General features: G+C 35.6%; 1 protein-coding gene across 2 annotated transcripts in view; it reads left to right on the forward strand.

Moving 5' to 3' along the window:
• The first annotated feature begins 2207 nt into the window (after window positions 1–2207).
• The window catches only part of plch2a (phospholipase C, eta 2a), a 122142-nt gene continuing 103869 nt past the window's right edge, over window positions 2208–20480 (forward strand). The window contains exons 1-2 of one of the 2 annotated variants that reach the window (XM_046871387.1): window positions 2208–2341; window positions 7636–8132. In XM_046871387.1, coding sequence (XP_046727343.1) covers window positions 7970–8132 — 163 coding nt within the window. In that variant the 5' untranslated portion in view covers window positions 2208–2341; window positions 7636–7969. Of the gene's footprint in view, window positions 2342–3221; window positions 3433–7635; window positions 8133–20480 lie in introns of those variants that run through there. The other variant, XM_046871388.1, reaches the window with a different exon arrangement.

Here is a 20480-nt window from a genome sequence, read left to right on the forward strand (position 1 = left end):
TTTTTTATCCATTTATTGTTGAATTTGAACATGACTACTATATTACAACCGTGCACCTTGGATTTATTCGCAGAAAATGATCATTGCACACCATCACTTTCATTATTATTTGCACTGCCACACTTTTACATACCCGGCACAAACTGTGTAGTTGATGTTTTTATTTCTCATTTTACTATTTATGTCCTAGTTTTTATAGTTAATCGTTATAGCTTCAGCACACCAACACAAATTCCTAGTACATGCAAACAATGATACATGGCAATAAAGATGATTCGGATTCTGAATGTAACCACGTCATAACTGAACCAAAACAATTTTTTTTTTTTTTTTTTAAGTTAAGCCGAAACAATGCAATTCATTATAACAAACGGAATCCAGAAAGCACAAGCAGGGTCATCAGGTACATCCATTGTCTGGAGAAGTCTGGTCAGGAGTTGACTAAAAAGCCACACCTCTGACATGGAAACAAGGCTAAGCAACTCAAATATATACAAAAACATATTAACTTGGGCCAGAAAAATAGCAGCAGGTGCTGAGTCAAAATCTGAAATATTTGCTCTAGCAAAAAAGCGTTGGAGAGCAGTTTAAAAATATGTGTCTGCAAGCAACAGTGAAGCATGGTGGAGGTTTCCTACAAGTTTGGGGCTGCAATGGTGTTCTCAATACTAAGAAATGCAGGCAAATACTTATCCATCGTGCAGTACCATCAGGGAGATGTTTGATTAGCCCTGAATTTATTCTGCAGATTAACAATGACCCCAAATGTATAGCAATATCATTAAGAACAATCTTCATCATAGAGAAGTACAAGAAGTCACAGAAGTGATGGTTTAGTCCCCACAGAGCTCTAATCTCTATATCAGGGGTCACCAACCTTTTGAAACTGAGATCTACTGAGAGCTACTTCTTGGCTACCGGTTTGCAACACACAAGTCGAAATAACACACAAGTTCTTAAATAACAAATTTGCTCAAATTACCTTTAATTATATGTTATTATTAATAATTAATGATATTAATCTATATCTAGTCATCTATATTTTATTATTGTCATTTTCAAATTTACACCAGTGCAAGTGTGATTTAAAAAAGAATAGCAACAAAAAAAATATGATGCAGCTCACTGGCAAGTGGTCCTTGCAGGCAGTCTGGTGCCCGCAGGCACCATGTTGGTGACCCCTGCTGTATTTAATTGAATCTGTCTTGGAATACATGTAAGACATAAGGCTTTGCAGCAGCCTACTTTCAAAGAAGATCTGTGGTTAGTTCTCCATAATGTTTGGAACAACCTACCTGCCGATCAGAAGAACATACTATTTGTTAAAAAAAGCACTGACACCTGAGACTTCACCCCCAAATGTTACAGTAAATAAATGTCTTTTTACCAAAGTATGTGGTGTTCACATAGATTATAGTTAATTAGTAATTAATATAAAAACAATAGTCTATTATAAAAAAGCACATTGATATTGACTAGGTTGAATATCAATGCTGCTTTTACAGATCTTTTGACCAATTAGACTGAAGAACTCCTGAAATATTCAATCAAATGTATCATTTGATGCTAAATTAGCCATGGTTTTGGAGTGAGAATTGTTTCTACTGCTAGTTTTATTTGGTCATTTGTGAAAGCCACTGGATTCCTGTTTACTTTATTTCTTGTGCTAACTCCATGCAAATTAGGGAACAAGTAAAAAACTTTACTGACAAAGAAATCTCTCAGGAGGGTCTATATAGCTAAACCTCTGAGCTATCTGCCTCCATGGTCTAGCTATATAGACCCTCCAGACAGCAATATAGACCTTCCAGAGAGCTATATACACTTTCGAGAGAGCAATATAGACCCTCCAGAGAGCTCCTATTATTTCAGTGCACAATCAGGGGTTGTGTTTTTCATTCCATTCAACGCTTAATCCATTGTCATTTTTTTACATCTCCTAGTACTTAACATGCTGTAAGTGGCAGAACCAGTTTTCTTTTTCTCTCTCTTGATCCACCTAGATCATACAGCACTATTAAAATCCAGTATTACAGAAATGTATGATTCCCCTTCACACTGATGCTGGTTAAAAAATTCATATGTATGACTTGCCCGCCAGACTTTGACTATGCTGAGGCAAGTCCTGTTTGATTAAAAACTTGCAGGAGCCTATTGGTTCACGGCGGCAGTCAAGGAAGTATAGCTATTGTTTACACTTGAGGAGGGGCAGAGTCTTTTTTTTTTCAGACTGAGAGATACATGTGAGTTCTTGTAATTCGAAGCCAAATGGTGTGCAGGTTAACTGAGAAAAGCAACAGAGATTTGGATTTCAATTCAGACAAACTTCAGGCTTGCTGAGGTACGTGTTTTTTTATTTTTTAGTTTCATTTTGTTCTTACTGTTGTATTGCACATGACAGCTATAGTCCCAGTAGAACACAATGAGTTTAAACACTGCTTTATCTACAGATTGTGTACTTTTGAAAGCTTTAGTGCAGTTATATATTCCATGCCATGATTGCAAAAGGAGGGAAAGAGGTCTGTTCTTTTTAAATGAAAGATGTTACTTAATTGTTTATATATATATATATATATATATATATATATATATATATATATATATATATATATATATATATATATATATATAAAAGATTGGAAAATGATCTACATAAATTGTAATTTTGTAGGCAACAGAAGGAATCATTGCGTATATGATTCACAGCCAGAACTGGTTTTAATTAGACGGAAAGTGCAAACTCACAGTTCCTTCACTTATTTTGCATGACTGCAGTAAAATCATAGGGTGGTATAAAGGGCGGACTTTGCCCTGTTGACAGACAACTAGCTTTGAAAAGAAACTTGCACTTTATTTTATAAGAATCTAAATCCAAACTTTGGTTCTGTCAGCTTTATGATGCTGCTTGAATTCTTCCCATTTTGTCCCGATCTAGTGTGTACCATAACACTATGCTCTGTCTCACAAGGCTAAAGAAACAGGAGTAAGAAAGTGTCTACATGCTGGATGACAACTAGGCATGAAATACTGGAGCCAGTTAGTGTGAAAAGCAAAGCTGTTATAATTGATTGAGTTGTCCTAAACATTCTTCAGTGATCTCACACACACACAACATTTCAACACATTTCCCATGTGCTCCTGTTCTCTGCACCCCACCTCGTTGCCCGCCCCCCTTCTTGTGAAGACTCTTTTGCCTTTACTTGTCCGGTGTTGACACAGTCGTTACCCCATACGGGAACACCCATTGTGGACAAAGAAATTTCAAATGACATCACCTTCCTTTACCTGCATTTTATAGCTATGGAAATCAAAAAGCATATTTAGTTTAAAAGAAGTGGAGCAGCCTAAGGAGTTTGTGTTTCACTATCACTGTTACACCGTCATCTTTACCAGCTTCTGCCTTAGGAAGATTGCTTCTTGAGTCTCACCAAGGTAAAGTGATACTCTGTGAAATGTTTTTTTTTATATGTTGAGATATTGTGATGTGATAAAGTGAATTCCCAGGTGTAATAGAGCTGGATCTTTGATGGAAGGTTTACTAGTTTTGGTTTTCACCATGAGGGCTTTACTCTCTAAACTCTGAAACTCTATACCCTTTACCTGTAAGAGCCCAGACAGAAAGTGTATAACAAGAAGAGCTTCCAGGTGAGAAAATGTTCAATTGATCAGATTTTTTTGGTCTTTTTTATGATTTCTTCCCCTGTCTTCCATGCTGTCATGATTTGGCAGTGATCGTTTCTGACAGAACAGCACTTTGGACCATACTGTGAATCAGGCACCTGTTTTTTAGAAGAACAGTGCTTCGGGCCAAACTGTGAATCAGGCACCTATAAATTAGATGTTTACTCGTGTACTTAGGCATAAGACACCCCTTCATTCATGTCATTTGAAAATTTTACAGCATTTCCCATTGTTTATCTGAATTTTACTTTAATTCTCACCAGAAAGTGGTTTCTTTATCGAAAAAAACTAGCTCTGAATTAGCCTACGCTTCAAAACGTTTTTCTTTTTCTGTTGTGAAGACTGCATTGTGAGGCGCAACATGAACCGGTCGGTTGAAAGGTAATGAAAAGGCTTATTGTGTCGGCTGTTCTGTGTGCCAACGAGTGACTCGGAGTTATCGAGAAAACCCCAGGTTGCCAGCTGGTGACCTACAAGTGTGTTGGCAACTATCTATAAATGACATATTTGCACAAATGTTGGTCGATGTGCAAAAATCAAGAACCTGCACCTTTAACTGCTCTCAGGTATCGAGTTATCTCTTATCTCAATCTCGTATAATAGCACATGCGTTGTACAATCTTGCCACTGAATGGGAATTACTTGAAGTGGAAGATAAGCATGACATAGTTTGGGCAGACATAGGCACAAGGAAGAAAGTAGCATAATAGAAATGGAATATATTAGGAGTTAAAAAAATGTAGGCTTTATTGAACAATGGTTAAAAACAGAAAATGTGTCACCTCTGGGCTTTTTATGTTCTTTTTTGCATGTGAAAACGAAAGAAAATGCCTTTTTTTGGACTAATAGAAATGTAGTAAAAGAAGGCATTTACATTGTTTCATAGCTTTTAAGTTTTCCAATTGCTTGCACTTAACACTGGTATAAAGTTATGGTTAATTCTTTATTCTTCTGGCCACTTTTCTCATTATTTTCTACTACTTGTATTAGTGTGCCATGTGGTTGATGCTCAGTACCAAGTCAGATCTTCGGTACTGTCATTCCTAAACTTTTCCAAAAGAATATTCATATAAAAAATAGTGTCATTTTAATTAGATTTTTTTTTTTCATTTTAGATTTTTCCCCACATATTCCTCTAATAACTACACACCTTCCCTATATGTTTCTTTATCAGATTAGAAGACTAAAGTCTATTGAATTATTTACTGTAGTTACAGAATATCAACAAACTGAGAGTAGAAGTAGTTCACCTGGGAATTTGTTTGTATTCAAATGTTCATATCAGATGCCCCAAGTGTGACCAAGGATGCAAATACTGTTGAATGCGGCACCCTCTGAAATATGAAAATTGAAAATTGAACTGTCCCTTACTAAAACAAAAGGCTGCAGTCTTTTATTTTAGCTGCATGAGAATGAGGAATTAAACGTCAACATTTGCATATTCACTGTGTATTTTAGCAACAGACAGGTTAAGCATACAAAAGGCTTTGTCTATGGTTTAGAGGGAGATTTTGTACAGAGACAAGTGAGAGCAAGGGTCAAACACGGATCATTGTGTTTCCCTTTGCCAGCTCACCTTACATCTAAACACAATGCTCTGTGATTTTCAAAACTCTTTAAAGGTTTAGCTCGAAGATTAGCTTGCTATTTGTATTTTTTTTTTTGCTCTGAACAGTTTCTTGTAAATGGTCTAAAATATCTCCTTACATTCTTTAATGCTCAGTGAACCAATAAATGAGTTTGTGAAACACCTTATGTGTAATGCATGTATACAGACCTGAAAGTCCCGGAAGGGCAACTCTGATTATTTTTAGGATTGTGTAATATTAGTACATTATGAATATCCTGTTTTCAGGTCACATGCTGGCTCAGTGTGCCTAAAATCAGGCATATTTGTCATGCTTTTAACTTTAGGTCTCTCACTGTTGAGTTAAGGGGGATGGTTAGGGTTGTTGGTTTTTCCCTCTGACAAGTATCCAGGTGTTGTGTTTGCTAACATGTCTCATCATGTGGTCCTCAGGCCTAAACTTGTCCCACACTGTCCCATTGTTCAGCAGGATGGAAGTGTCTGAGTTTATGTTTTGACTAAGCCATGACTTCATGTTCATACATCATTTATGCCTTTTTCTGATTGGAAAAGCGATGATGTGGGACAGATTTGAATATGATAAAATGAGAATTTGTTTACTATACACTTATGCATGAGCATGTTTAAAATCAATACACTACCCAAACTGTCTATGCTAGTTTACTAGAGTGTGTGTGTGTGTGTGTGTGTGTGTGTGTGTGTGTGTGTGTGTGTGTGTGTGTGTGTGTGTGTGTGTGTATTTGTGTGTGGTTAGAGGTTAAGGTGGAGGTGGGAGACTTGAGGAGAAGAGTTTACTCTTTTTTATGAGGAGAAGAGTTTACTCTTTTTTACATCTTTCTCTGAAGACTGAAATCCCCAACCTGTAAAAGAGAGTAGGGTTCCATTAAATTGTCACTCACACATCAAATTTTACAATGCACTACACACACTCTGTAATCTTCCCTGGAGATTGGAGAAGGAATTTCCTCAAAGACAGGGGCAAGTGTGTTATTTTAGGAAGATAAACTGTCATACTCTGTTATACAGTTTTATTTAGTTATACACCCTGAGTGAAAAATAGTGCACCAGAAAACAACAGCAACAAAAAATAGATATATTAATATATTATATATTAATATATTTATATAAATGTGTTTGTTAAAGTGTTCAAGATCAAACTAAACCAAAGGAAAACATGTAGAGTAGATAGTTAAAAAAAAAAAAATTTAATCATAGTTTAAAGACCCAGTGAGCAATCCAAGGATGTAAACCTTATGAGAAATCAACAAGAAGCCATTGTCTACTGGTCACTGAGCATCATATTATCAGATTATAATTAATTCAATACTCTTGCCAGTTCCAGTTGTAAAGGAATAATATGATGATTATCACAACAATATGCAAAATGTTTCTCAGGTATAACTATAGTCATAATTATGTCAATAAAAGAGTTGTAGAGAGCTCAGTTGAGTAGAAGATGTGGGCTTTGGTATCGTAAAAGTAGGAGCTTCTACAGGATATTTCAGAATGACAGCTATAGGATTGGATAAGATGGGAGCAGGAGCTTGTAGATGCCAAAACAGAAATATGACCCACAATAATCAGGAGTGGGACACAGTGACAAAGTATTCTCCAATCTCTGGTGCAGAAATTCACCCTCCAAAAAGAGAACACATCTACCAAAACTCTGAATGCTTTAGAATGGTCTAGTCAAAAGTTTAATTCAATTGAGAAGCTATAGCAAGATGTAAAAATTGCTGTTCATAAACAGTCTCCACCTATATTACTTTGCAAAAAAGGAACAGACAGAAAATCTACAAGTGTGCAAAGCTGGTAATTAATGCCAAATTGCAGCAGTTCTACCAAAGGGGTGGTCAATCATATGCAACTAACAATGTGTGTGTGTGTGTGTGTGTCGTGTCGTGTGTGTGTGTGTGTGTGTGTGTGTGTGTGTGTGTGTGTGTGTGTGTGTGTGTGTGTGTTTTATTATTCATTAACCTTTGTGTCACAATTAAAATATTTTTCTTACATTTTAGACATAATGTGTAGCTCAAATGTTAAAAAAAAATTCCCAGAAGCCATTCCAGGGTGAAACATTGCAAACCATGATGTTTGTAAAATATATTTCATATTAGATTAGAATAGATTCAACTTAATTGTCATTGCACAAGTTACAGTACAAGGCAACAAAATACAGTAAGGTTCTCGTCTGTCAGGAAACTGGGGTGTTTTGACCACAATTGAGTCTAAATGTTGGTTTAAATTAAGTCTTAATGTTGGTTGACTGACAATATTTAAGGGACAGATGCCACTCAAGTACAAAAGTTCTCTCGACTATAGTCAAAACTGAACTGCTGTCAATTGACTTTTGTACTTTCTTGTTCTAGCTTGTTTCAGCCTTAGCCATCTGCCTGGGAGCCGAAGTACAGTGGAAACAGCTGTGAAGGATTTTTGGAAAACCTATCACCATCATCAGCCCATCAAGCCCAACCAGACGTCCTGCTATCTCCAGACATTTTAACCACTACAGGCTCAATGAGAACATCTGCTGAATGCCTGGTGAAACACCAGCTTCAGTCAGACTGAGTGTTGCTGTGGAATTTAAAGAGATCTTGGGTTGACGGCTTCTGCTACCAGTGATACCAGACCATAAATTATTTTGATGCATAATTTTTATACACCTGTGCCCTTAAAAGTCCTTTTCCAATTTGAGATTAAAAAATGGATACAGTATCTCTAAATACATCCCTGCAGTCTGGAGGTCACAGCGTCGGCACGGAATCTCCAAGTCTGTCTATGAAATCATGGGGCTTCACAAACGACAGTGATTCTTGTCTAAGCCAACACTGGAACTTCTTCTTGGCTGCTAACTTCATCGGTGTAGGTAAGTCGATCTGGCTAAGAGCAAAAAGATATCTATCAATACTCAAAAGCTGTACTTCTCGTTCTGTTCTTGTTGAGTATAATAAAGGTCAAATAAACATTAGAGTTATAGGAGCTTGTGGTTAGCAATGATTTAGTATCAGTTTTCATACGCAGACATGAAAGCTTTTCTAAGGAGAACTGTTGTTTATACTGTCGTGGTCGAAGCACAATGTCTTAATGTTCAGTACCATTTATGAAAAAACTACTGTCTTTTTTAAGCTTGCCGAGCCTATACAGACACTCACACTTAAACTGTCTTATGTCTTCATAATGTCTAAATAGTAATGACCCACAGACATGTGTAATAATCCTTACGAAAGGTCTCACTGATTATTTGAGCTCACAGTTTTTAATAACTGCACAAGCAATTACAGAGAACGCATTACTAATGATTTGTTGGCATTATTTAAAAAATGCCTGTCAGACACGGTGTTCTGGTTCTGCTGTGTAAAAAAAACAAGAACAAAAATTTGCATATACAGGTAGTTACTGAATTACGATGGTTCAATCTTACAATGACGACAAAATTGTACAAATCCTTTTAGTTTTGTGTGGCAGGCAAATGTAGCGGTGTACAGTATATGTGGTACAAAACATTGGGATGCTGCCAGGATGTAGACATTCCCCTAGCTCTTGTCTCTCTCATTTTGTTGCCGTACACTGATTAGTCTCATCAGCTTCAGGTGTGCTTCCTACAACTCGTTTCACCAGGTTCCGACCTTCATTCTCAAACCGTTGCTTGTGCACTGCCACATTCATAAACCTTATAGTTTATACATTACAGTACTGTAAATTACTCTATTTTGCAAAATTATGTACTGTATTTATTAACTTATTAACGTATTAACAAATTACAGTATACTAGCCCATACCGATCTCAATTCTGTGTAGACTAGTCCATGTCTCGACTTACGATGGGGTCTTTGTAGAGCATCTCCATCGTAAGTCAGGGACTACCTATATGTAGAGGGTTGTGGTATAGTTTGTAATTGGTAAACATTTATTCCGTTCACTGACCACTCAAAATGAAATAATTTCTAGTTAATTACAGTAAAACCGTATCTCCATCTTAGTTGTAATGATACAGAATATTTACAAAGAGCTGGAACTTTCTGGCAATTGTTATGGCAGCTATGTATAAAAGGCTGTGTGCTCGCACACTTTAGTTACATTTCTGCATTTTATCAAATGGAGGGTAAATTCCACTGCTCTTTTTAAAATGACAGATTCTTATAGAATGTTCCATAAACAATAGCATGTAACCTTGGGGATTTGTGCGCCTCTGTGGTAGGAATATGCTATTACAATTCGAATGGAGAGTTAAAACATATTTGAGACGATTCAAGGCAGTGACCCAGACTTCATCCTGTATTTTGAATAGTATTCCTGATGTAGTCTTTTTTAAGAGATTAGAGTGCTTTGTCAATTAAAAACTGAATGACGAGGAATGCAGCACTAGAGAGTGTTTTAGAATAATTGAAAGTTAGACCTATCGATCATAATTTTAATTCACGCAGCTTTTCCAAGTCTTTAGATTCAAGAATTTTGCTCTCTCTTACTGCTACTCCTACAAGCTATTTTTGAAACTGTTTGCTCTTCTCCAGTGCATAGATTTGTCCTATAGTTGTGAATGCCATTTTAAAATAATCCCTGATGCATACACAAGTATTGTATTGACAAACTATCATATTTCTAGTTTGCCTGTACACCACTGATTTGATACCACCATTTTCGATGCAGCCCAAGCATATAGGGATATAATTAAATAGTGCCCCAGTATTGCTGAAACATAATGAGAAAGCTGTTTGGCTTTGAATTGGCTATTTAGCACTCATACATGCTAAATAGTTCATTAACATCAAGCAACCCATCCAGTGAATCACCTCTGGTTGCCAGCGATTTATTTATTTATATTCCCTGATCTGTGTCCTCTCTGCATTATTGCCTAATTTGCCTAGTTTGTTTTGCAACCTGTCGAAAATATCAGCTATGAATTGGATAGTGTTAGTATGCAAGTCAAAACGCAGCACATTTACAGGTAATTTACACACAGTGGGTCTGCAGTCGTCTAGTCTGAAAAATAAAAAGCAACAAAATAAACAAGTCCTGTTAGCCTTAATATGGCGATCTTGGATGCTTTATATTCTAGATTCAACAAAGCTTACAAAATGGATAAGTTGGTTGATACTCTACAGTCTCATTCGCTTATGTCCCTTCATGATAGAGAACAAATATATGCCTTCACTGTTGAGCACGAAAACTATAAAGCCCAATTCTAAATCAGTCCTAAATCCTCTTTCATCTGATAAAATTGTCTCTTTCACTCTGTCTCCTGTTTGTTTCCATTCTTATACTCTCTCTTTCTCTTGACTAGCTGCCAGCTCTGACTAGCACAGTGTGGGACATCCTTTTCCTATGTATGCAGTATGTGACAATAGATGACACAATGTTTATGAGATAGTGTTTGTCAGAACAGCTTAAAATCCAGACGCAGACTTATTTAGTCATTTTGAACATTTGAAATCTGTGTTACCAGTTAATACGGTTATTTATTTATTTGTTTATTGATTTTTAATCTGTTTAGCACATTAGCTTATTATGTATGTCTCATATCACCTGTTTTCTTTCATTGAACCATTGTCTACACACTGTGTAGCATGAGTTACAAGGTTACATGGCTTCAGTTCTGAAACACGTCATAAGCCAGTATTTTCTAACAGGGGATGTATTTGCGCGTAGGGGTATTGGAGGTACTTAAAGAGTACTTTGCAGAAAAGAAAAACTTGTGATAAAATTTGCATTCGATTATCAAGCCTGTATGTGGTTGGAAAAGCAGCTTTGCTAGCTAACCCAGACTAGGCAAGCCCAGACTTTAGCAGCCTAGCATGTCTATGCATTTTGAAAATAGGAAATCTGTTTGTTTTGTTGACAATATGTAATACTGCATTTTGATGTGGTTGGTAATAAAAAGTTTCAATACGGTTTTAGATGGAAAAAGCAGTATGAACCAGCTATTTCTAAACCGACTCTGTGCTCAATGCATTCAGTAATTCCATAACACATTGTGCTTGCTTTATTTGAATCTCATAACACTGTAATAGGAATTGTAATGGAATGCATCATATCAATCATTTCTGGTCCTATTTCTTCTGTGAGGGAGGAAAAAAATACATTCTTATCATGACATTTTGAACAGACTTTATGCTGCACATCAGTACATTCTAATGGGGATTATAACCACACAAAGAGATCTTCTAATACCTCTTTAATCTTCCATCTGCTGTGCTGGCGGGCCTTTCTTGTTTGATTTCCAAGCCATAATTGGATGACTTCAAACTCACATTAATCCGACCCACAGCGTGTACCAACAGCCCATGATCAGGTGTGGCCCGTAAGACAATCTGTGGCTTTGTTCAAAAATACGTCCTACATGTTACTGCCATATTAGCTGTGTCGTAATTATAAGTCAGCCTCACTGATAAACTTTCTAATATACACAGAGTAAGTAGTTTGTGTAGCAACAGGTACACAAATACAGTGTATTCAATGTTTTATCATTTCCTACGTCTACTAATAAATACATGTCATGTCATAGTTATGACTTTTTATGATTGTAAGTAACTTGTAAGTGTGACTGAGTCACTTATGTCACTGTTATAAGCTTATTGTTAGTGTTTGAGTAAGTAGCAGATGATTGGCTTTGCTCACTGTTTAATGCATGTCATTGCTTCAATACTCACTGCATGATGCTATGTTCATTCTATGCAGTTATGGATAAAATAAGGTGCTGCAAAACACAGTACAACACACAGTACAACACAGAGCTCAAAACATATATATGTGTGTGTGTGTGTGTGTGTGTGTGTGTGTGTGTGTGTGTGTGTGTGTGTGTATGTGTGTGTGTGTCTTCTTTTGTGATATAATGCACTATGCTGAGTTAGCGATCATCTTGGATTTTCTTACATCGAGATGATCACCCACCATGTCTGGGTTACCCATATATGGTGTCAAAAATAGTAAACACTTGTCTAGACACTCCATTTTGAGGCGTCTGTTTGCTGAGTCGCTATCAGCAAAAGCATTTGGCTAGAATATAATGTGATTTTGAAAAGTTGCTTCACACCGTTTAGTGCAGTTTTGACTACAGTAGAAGGCATTATACCTCTACACCCTGTCTGCTTTGTGAATTATACCTCCTGGAAAAAAAGATAATATTCGATGATTCTGTTAATCTACAAATAATCTACAATTAATCTACAGAAACTTGCATGGCTTTATTTGCTTGTTTAATAAGAAAAAAAATTCTCAGTGTGGGGTGAATGTAGCATAGCAAGGAGGGCTATGATTTCGTTTGGTTAATGTAGTTGCAGTTGAACCCACCATTATCAAAGTGTATATTTATATATGAATTTATGAATAAGTTTAATTGAGTTGGGTTTTATTTCAAAACTCAAAACCCAGTGTAATGTCTGTTTGGAAATAATGTGTATTAGAACTAATCTCAAAAGCTCAATTCTAATTAATAGTCAAATAGGATTGTATTCGTGTAAATAAAATGCTAATGAAATAAATATGTACTGTACATACAAGCAAACAAACAAATGAATAAACAAATAAAGGAATTGAAAATTACTGGTTTATGATATACTGATTAAGCTCATCAGTTCCCAGTAGAGGGCAGGATTTGTTTCATGTCCCATATAGTGCATTTTTCCCCCACCATTATAATTACTAAACAATGCTATCATGAACATCATTTGTTATACTGTAAAACATAAAGATTAGATCATATTTACAACTGAATTGCTTCAGGCATTAGTCAGTGCTGGTGCTTACTTGGAAATGTTTACAATGAAAGCTTGCTGATGCGTTTGCTTTTTTCATGCATCCCATTTATAATCCGCCCTGTGTGTGTATGTGTTTGTGTCGAGTGTGATGTGAGACTGTACTGAATATTACTTCTTCTTCTTGATTGGTGCTGTAGCTTTCAGTAGGACATTAAGAAGCTACTAATGTAGAATAAATTTTAATAAAAGGCCGTTTTTATTGTTATGTTTATAGCACGCACACACACACACACACACACACACACACACACACACACACACACACACAGATATATGTAATGTTGATGCCATATATATATATATATATATATATATATATATATATATATATATATATATATATATATATATATATATATATATATATATATATTTTTTTTTTCGGACTATAGGCCGCTACTTTTTTCCCACGTTTTGAACCCCGCGGCTTAAACAACGAATTTTTTTTTAATGAATTTTTCCTGGGTTTTTCCCGGTTTCACAAACTTCAAGCCAAAAAACTGAACCCCATAACATTAGACCAATGAAATTTCGACGGAACGAAAAACGCACCTCACCTGTGTTCTGAGCTGCACGACATCGGGAGAAACGCACGACGATGCCAAAAGATAAACTCCCGAGAGAAATAGTTGTGAAAGGAAGGAGGAAGACAGTGAACAATGACTTTCTTGGTAGGCTACTGTTTAGATACAAGCCGTTGTTAAACGTTGAGTCTGGGTGAAGGGAGAGCTCGCTAACTCCAGTTGCAATAGAAATCATATAAGCACAGACAGGTTTCCAAAACTCATGCTTTTTTATTTTTTTTGGCAACAGCGTTTAGGGTTAGTCAAAGAAAATTAGAAATGAGCATCAGAAAATATTAAGGACATATTCCTCGGTCTTGCACACATGCAGTAATACCGGAAAAATGCGGCGAAGGCTATTCCCAAAATACCGCTATGCTCCTAAAGGAAGCGCAACATCTTTCACCCATTACACCGTGTAACAGACACTGCCTGTGCAAAGTTCATTAGTTTCAATGTAGACACCTGCGGCTTATAGACAGGTGCTGCTTATTTATGTTTAAAATAAAAATCTTTGTAAAATTCAGTGGGCTTATATATGGGTGCGTTTTTATAGCCTGGAAATTACAATATATATATATATATATATATATATATATATATATATATATATATATATATATATATATATATAGAGAGAGAGAGAGAGAGAGAGAGAGAGAGAGAGAGAGAGAGAGAATATGTGTTGTATTATATGTATGAATGTATATATTCTCAATGGCCACCCCATTTCCTACACATTATGCAGTAGCTATTTTTAAATAAGACAGCATTTCTTATGGGAGGACTTGAAGCTTTGAAGTAATTAAATATATACAGATTCAGAGCTTTCACTTGTTAACTTTCTTTTTTTTTTTTTTTCTCCTGGAGACAAAATGTGCACATGGAAAATATGAATTTGCATGTCATCTCCCCAGATTTTGAAACTATTAGCTACAGCTTATTCTTTCCTCTCCCTGCACATCTGTTTGTTTTTGCTAAATTTTTCTCACACCATGTTTTTTTTTTTATTATTGGTTATTACTTTGGGAAACAACGTGGACCATCTGCTCTCAGGAACAAGAAAAATAATTATTTGACAGTTGTATATACCCAGGAGAATTGAAACAAACTCTGTTCTATAATGATACAGTACATTTCTTTTCTCCTTGTCCAAAGTTTCTCCTTGTCCAAAGGCTTTATATCCTAGTGGCCTGGATTTTTTTTTTTATTCAAAGAAATCTCCTGTAGCGCTGGACATTTGCGTGTTTGATAACATTTTAACAAAGCTGACATGCCCTTGAAAATTCCTTCTTCCATGTAATAACTTATACAGTCCTTCTTTGGGGTTTAACTAACTATCCAGGGGCAAAGGAGAGAAATTGGATGGCTCCAATTTGGGGCAAGCTATTTCTGGCTAAATACTATAGTTTGCCCTTGCCAATGAAGGAGGGCTTTTTAGCACGAAGAAACAAAAAATACTTCACACTTCCAAAAAAATGTTTGTGTGCTCCTTAATTGCATTGTTATTCATCAGATCTCGCAACAGTTGGAGAAGGAAACAAAGCTGACTATATTATCATGAAGTCTCTGCTTCAAGCTGTTAGATTTGGGTCTGTGAAAGAGAAGTGTACTTTCCTCTACAAAAATATTGTGTGTAGGAATGCCGAATGCCTTTTGAAGTTATTGGGTTTATGCCTCAGCACTTTGTTTTAGACCTCACTGATGCAAGTTAGGTGAAATTTCTAATATATTGTTTTTATTGCTTATAGCAAATTTCTATTTTATTTTAAACAAGAGCAGCAGGATCCCGTTTTGCATATTTATTTAAATCCCATAATCTGAAAGTGCTTTACACATACAAAAAGTCTGATAAAATAGAAGAATTAACCTATTTGCATGAATGTGTGCATAATAAAGTAAATATAAATGTATAAAAGCAATCAATCAAATCATACAATATTATAAAAGTTAAATGGCATTGAATAATCTGAATCATTGCTACCAAACACTGTGTGATTATCCTAGTAGTTTTGGAAAAAATACTGGAAATTCAGAATAATGTATAGTTGTATTTCATAATTTTTGTGCTATATTCTTGATTTATATTTGCAGCATTTGGCAGACGTCTTTATCTGCCCTCTATAATTCCCTAATCTGCATATTGCAGACTATACAATCAGTCTTAGCTTTAAGCTGTTAGACATGGGTCTAAAAAAGTGAATTCCTCTTCAAAAATATTGGGTGTTTCTGAAACTCTGGGAAAAACAGCATTTTTTTTTATTGTAAAGCAGAAAGTAAAGAATTGATGAATTTTCAATGAGCAGCTGTGTTGTTAATAATAGCGAACTTTGCCATTGATGAGTTGACCTGTTCTGATATTTGCCATGTAGACAATATCATGAGTTGGAACATCATCTGATATATGACTATTGACTGGTTTACTGCTTAAAAAGCATCTGCAGCAGCAAAAAAAAGAAAAATCCAATGCAAATCAATATCAATATGAAGAGTTATGGAATGGAAATGGAATGGTGTATAGTGTTATAGCTCATGCTTCACACTACAGCCTCAATTTTCAATACATTATGACAAAAAGTGTTCTGCTCATTTTCTTGACTTTGCTAATAGACTTTTTTCATTACAAATTCCAGTACTACTTGCACTGCATGGGCAAAAGTTTGTGAACAATTGGCCATAAAATTCATATGTGTTTTTAAACATCCAGTTCCATTTTTAGCCCCATTTGCTCCTATAATTCCCTCCATTATTCTGAGATGTTCCACAAAATATTGGAATGTAATTTGGAGATTTGTGCTCAGCCTCAATGTGTTAGTAAAGTCAGATACTGATGTTGGTTGAGGAGGCCTGGGTTGCAGTCAGAGCTCCAATTGTTCTCAAAGGTGTTAACTTTAGCAGGCAACTCAAGATCTTTCACTCCAACCCATATAAACCAAATGACCATGGAGCTTGCTTTTTGCATTTAGTTCAAGTGAAGGGAAATTTAATGCTACCCCATCCTATACAATGCCTTACCTCCAACTGTGACTTGTAAATGTTACAAGTTACAACAGATTACACAGAAATGGGCGTAAATATATTTCACGTCAATGTATATAAGGTATAATAAGGTTTTTCTACTTGCACGTGCAGACGAGTGTTGGGAAACAGAAGGTCCCCAAATCGTTGCATATTATCAGTGAAAGCAGATGTTGCTGTAAATATATCCTCGGTTAGTGCTCAGCTTGTGCTCTCAGCAGGCCGTAATGTTGCAGTTAGGCTCTTATCAGACAGCCGTATTGGGGTAATGTGAATGGCCATCAGCGTAAATTTTGCTCTTAGTCTGGCACAGAGATGCTCTGCCCACAGTTATTAGCTGTTTTGGCTTAATACTATGCTTTTAGGAAGATATTGTGGCCTCTTTGGGGTGTCCAAATCCCTACTTAACACTGATCTACATTTAAGATATACCTTTATTCGTCCCACAGTGGGGAAAATTACTTTGTTACAGCAGCAAAGGAAAAAAATAAAAATATTTATAATTTATAGCTGATGTATAGTTCTGTGAGTTCTGTAATCAGATACTTATTTCCACATTAATGATGGAATATATAATACAACATATGGACAATTTTATATATCTATAAAATAGAATTTTATAGATATATAAAATTGTCCATATGTTGTATTCAATTAAAAGCTATTCTAAAGAACATTACAGATTTCCAGATTGTTCCTTAAATTAAAGGCACTGGAAATTTCTTAACTTGACTTATATTTATATGTATAAACTTTATGATATCTTTAAATGACCCATTTCCAGAGACTTAATCAATAAGGATTATAGAATGTCATTACTTCACTGAATTAGTAGACAAATTACACAATTAAGCATTTGTGTTTCTGTATATGTTTAAAATTATTTTACAGGATTCTCATGCTTTGTACTAGGCAGAGTGCTAAAAACCCTAATTACACACTGAGAATGATGCATTCTTGGTATTGCAGGAAGGCTAATAAGCAATAGACTGCAGTTATAATGCGGATCTGATCGCTGGAATAATCAATGTTTTATTGTAAGTACAGCTGCTGTGCAAGAACAAGGCATTTAACCCCCAACTGCTGCTGCACAACGTAATCTGTCGATAAGAAATTGAATGTTAATGTGCCCTGTGGGAAACTGGAATATACAAAAGAACTCGTTTGCTAATTGGTAAATGAGAAAGTGTTACTACCAGCCATACAGGTGGCCCTGTTGCAAAAAAAGAAAGAAAAAAGAAAGTGAACAGTAAAAAAGTGAATAAAAACAGTTTTAAACTTGAAACTCACATACTGTATATTGTGAATCTGAGGGAAGTCAATGAAATATGATTTAGCAAAGAGTCTTATGGAATCTTCCAGCACTGAAGCAATCTAAAGCTCTTTTTTTTATCCTTATTTTTATTTTGTAGTATTGTGCAACCAATGTGCTTCTGTGTTTACATGTGTATACATGATTAATTATTTGACAGGAATTATTGCAAATGTGTTGCATTGTGACACATCTAGACAATAGGTGAGTTATAATAATTTTCTCCGTACATTTTCTTATTCCTAAAGGAATGTGCTGAAGGCTGTAGTAATCAAACACACTTTCAGTGAAAACTTTAGGACCAAACTAATGCATAAACATTAGTCATTGTTTTTTTGAGAAGCTGCTACAGAGGCACACTTGTTTTGCATATGTGCTTCAAGGATGCTATGAGCTGAATTTTTGTCTAAATCTTGAAATTACAAATAAGAAAAAAACAAAAAAACTAAAGAAAACTCTCAACTAGGAAATCTTACTTAGGATGGTTTTGCTGAAGTTCAGGAAGTGATGTCAAATCAAATATGAATGCCCTCAGCGATAGTAATAAACAAAAAACAAAAGCTTTATGCATGTACAATTAATTGCTTCATAACAATCAAAGTACTAGAATGCAGCTTGTAAGATTTCTGGCCCTGATTATACAGCTTTGAGGTGTTTCTCTCTATCTCTGACGTCAGTTAAATGCAAGTTTTTGATTAGACTAAAGAGGAGATAAAAACATATAACATAATTTGCTACTGTAAAAATGCATTTCTACATGGGGACAATGAAACGACTTACATTTCAGGGTATGCTACATCAATATTTGTTCTTCCTTCCACACCTGATTCTGGAGTGCCAGTCCATAAAGGAAGAAGCTCCTTTTTCTTTTTTTAGATGCAGAGCAGTGAAGCAACGTTTAATTTAGGCATTCTCCTCTCCTTCTAAACACTCACTACATCACTTCAAACAATACAGAGGCTCAAGGCAGACACTGAAATGCTCATTTGTCACAGAAAGTGGAACTAGTGCAAAAAGTGAAGGTCTCGTTTGAATTCGTTTTAAGCAAATGTGATAGACATGGTGTGACATTGTAAAGGATTATCGTCAAGTACGGCGCATTTTATATGGAAATAAAGTCTTCTGCCAGTTGCCAGTGCATTTAGAGCAGTTTATTCCCACTGCATCTTTCTAATCACAGCGACGGCGTTTAAATAGCTTTTGCAATTGTTCAAGTGAGTCAAGCTCATATACTTTTTGCTTCAAGCTCATATATGCAATTTGCATTGCATATCAGATCTGATATTGCTGTTGTGAAATGAAAGACTGCTTCTACAATATTTTATAAATTTCTACTTTCGATTATATTATATTGATTAAAGCTGTAATTGACACATGTATAGTTTATCCATACTGTATGGATAAGCAATCCATACTGTTACATATTCAAACCCTTTAAACATATTTCATTCCATATAATACATGTTGGTTATTGTCTGTTAGTGTTTTCTAATAATCTTCCAAATTTACTGGAGGAATTGTGTTATATGCATGTGAATCTTGCTCTTGTAGAGCTTGGACATGCAATTTGGAAGGGTTGCTGACTCAACACACATAAGTGGGCTTTTCTATACAGGAGTAATGAACGCTAATGCTCCTCTTCCCAAGAGATAGGGATTTAGCTCCATAAAAGTCTTCTTCATTATTGTTAATGCTTCAGCCCAATTTGTGCTGACAGAAATAGGCGTTTTCCAACAATAGCTAGATCACGTTATTGATCATAGATTGAAATAAGACCTACCAACACTGTACAAAATGTATAATTCTAATTTTTACAAACTTGTCCGGTGTTGTTAATACTGCCTTATACCCTCGCAATCCAGATTTCTGAATAATTATGGTTTTGATTTGATTTTTGCTTCATTTATGATTAACTTTTTATAAAGAGTTGTATGTCAGTAAAATGAGTTAACATATTATTTAGTTTTTCCTTTGTTTGTTTGTTACAGTCTGACTTGTTTTTTTGTTGTTGATGTGATTGAGTTATTGATAGTATTTGTATTATTAGGCTTTTTAAATCCTAATTGAATTGTTTTCAATTATAGTATTCAAAATTTTTTAAGTTACATAAAAAAACTTTCACCATCTGAGTCTCTGAGAGTGGTATACAGTAGCTGGTGTGTACAGCATACTGGACATAGTAAGTATCATAAACAGATCAGCCATAACATTAAACCCACTTGCATTAATACTGTGCATGTTTCAAATGCTCCCCTAGAGCAGCTCTGGAGTCGTCTGTAGGTGTGCTGTGGTACCTGGCACCAGGTTCTGTAATGTTGTAAGGTGAGACCACCATGGATTGGACTTGTTTGTCCAGCAGATCAGGCAGGGTGTATTACGCTTCTTTCATTGTTCAATGGTCGAGTAGGTTGATAGGGGAAATGGGCACATACATGCTACTATGTACTGTGTGTTCTGACACCTTCATAGACAGTATTACCATTTTTTACCTATTAGCTGTTCTGTGGGTCTTCCCTCACTTGTGAATGCATGAATAAATCTTTTGCCTTGTCGCTTCCTCACAGGTT

This window comes from Silurus meridionalis, chromosome 17, assembly GCF_014805685.1.
Source record: "Silurus meridionalis isolate SWU-2019-XX chromosome 17, ASM1480568v1, whole genome shotgun sequence".
NCBI classification, from domain to species: Eukaryota; Metazoa; Chordata; class Actinopteri; order Siluriformes; family Siluridae; genus Silurus; species Silurus meridionalis.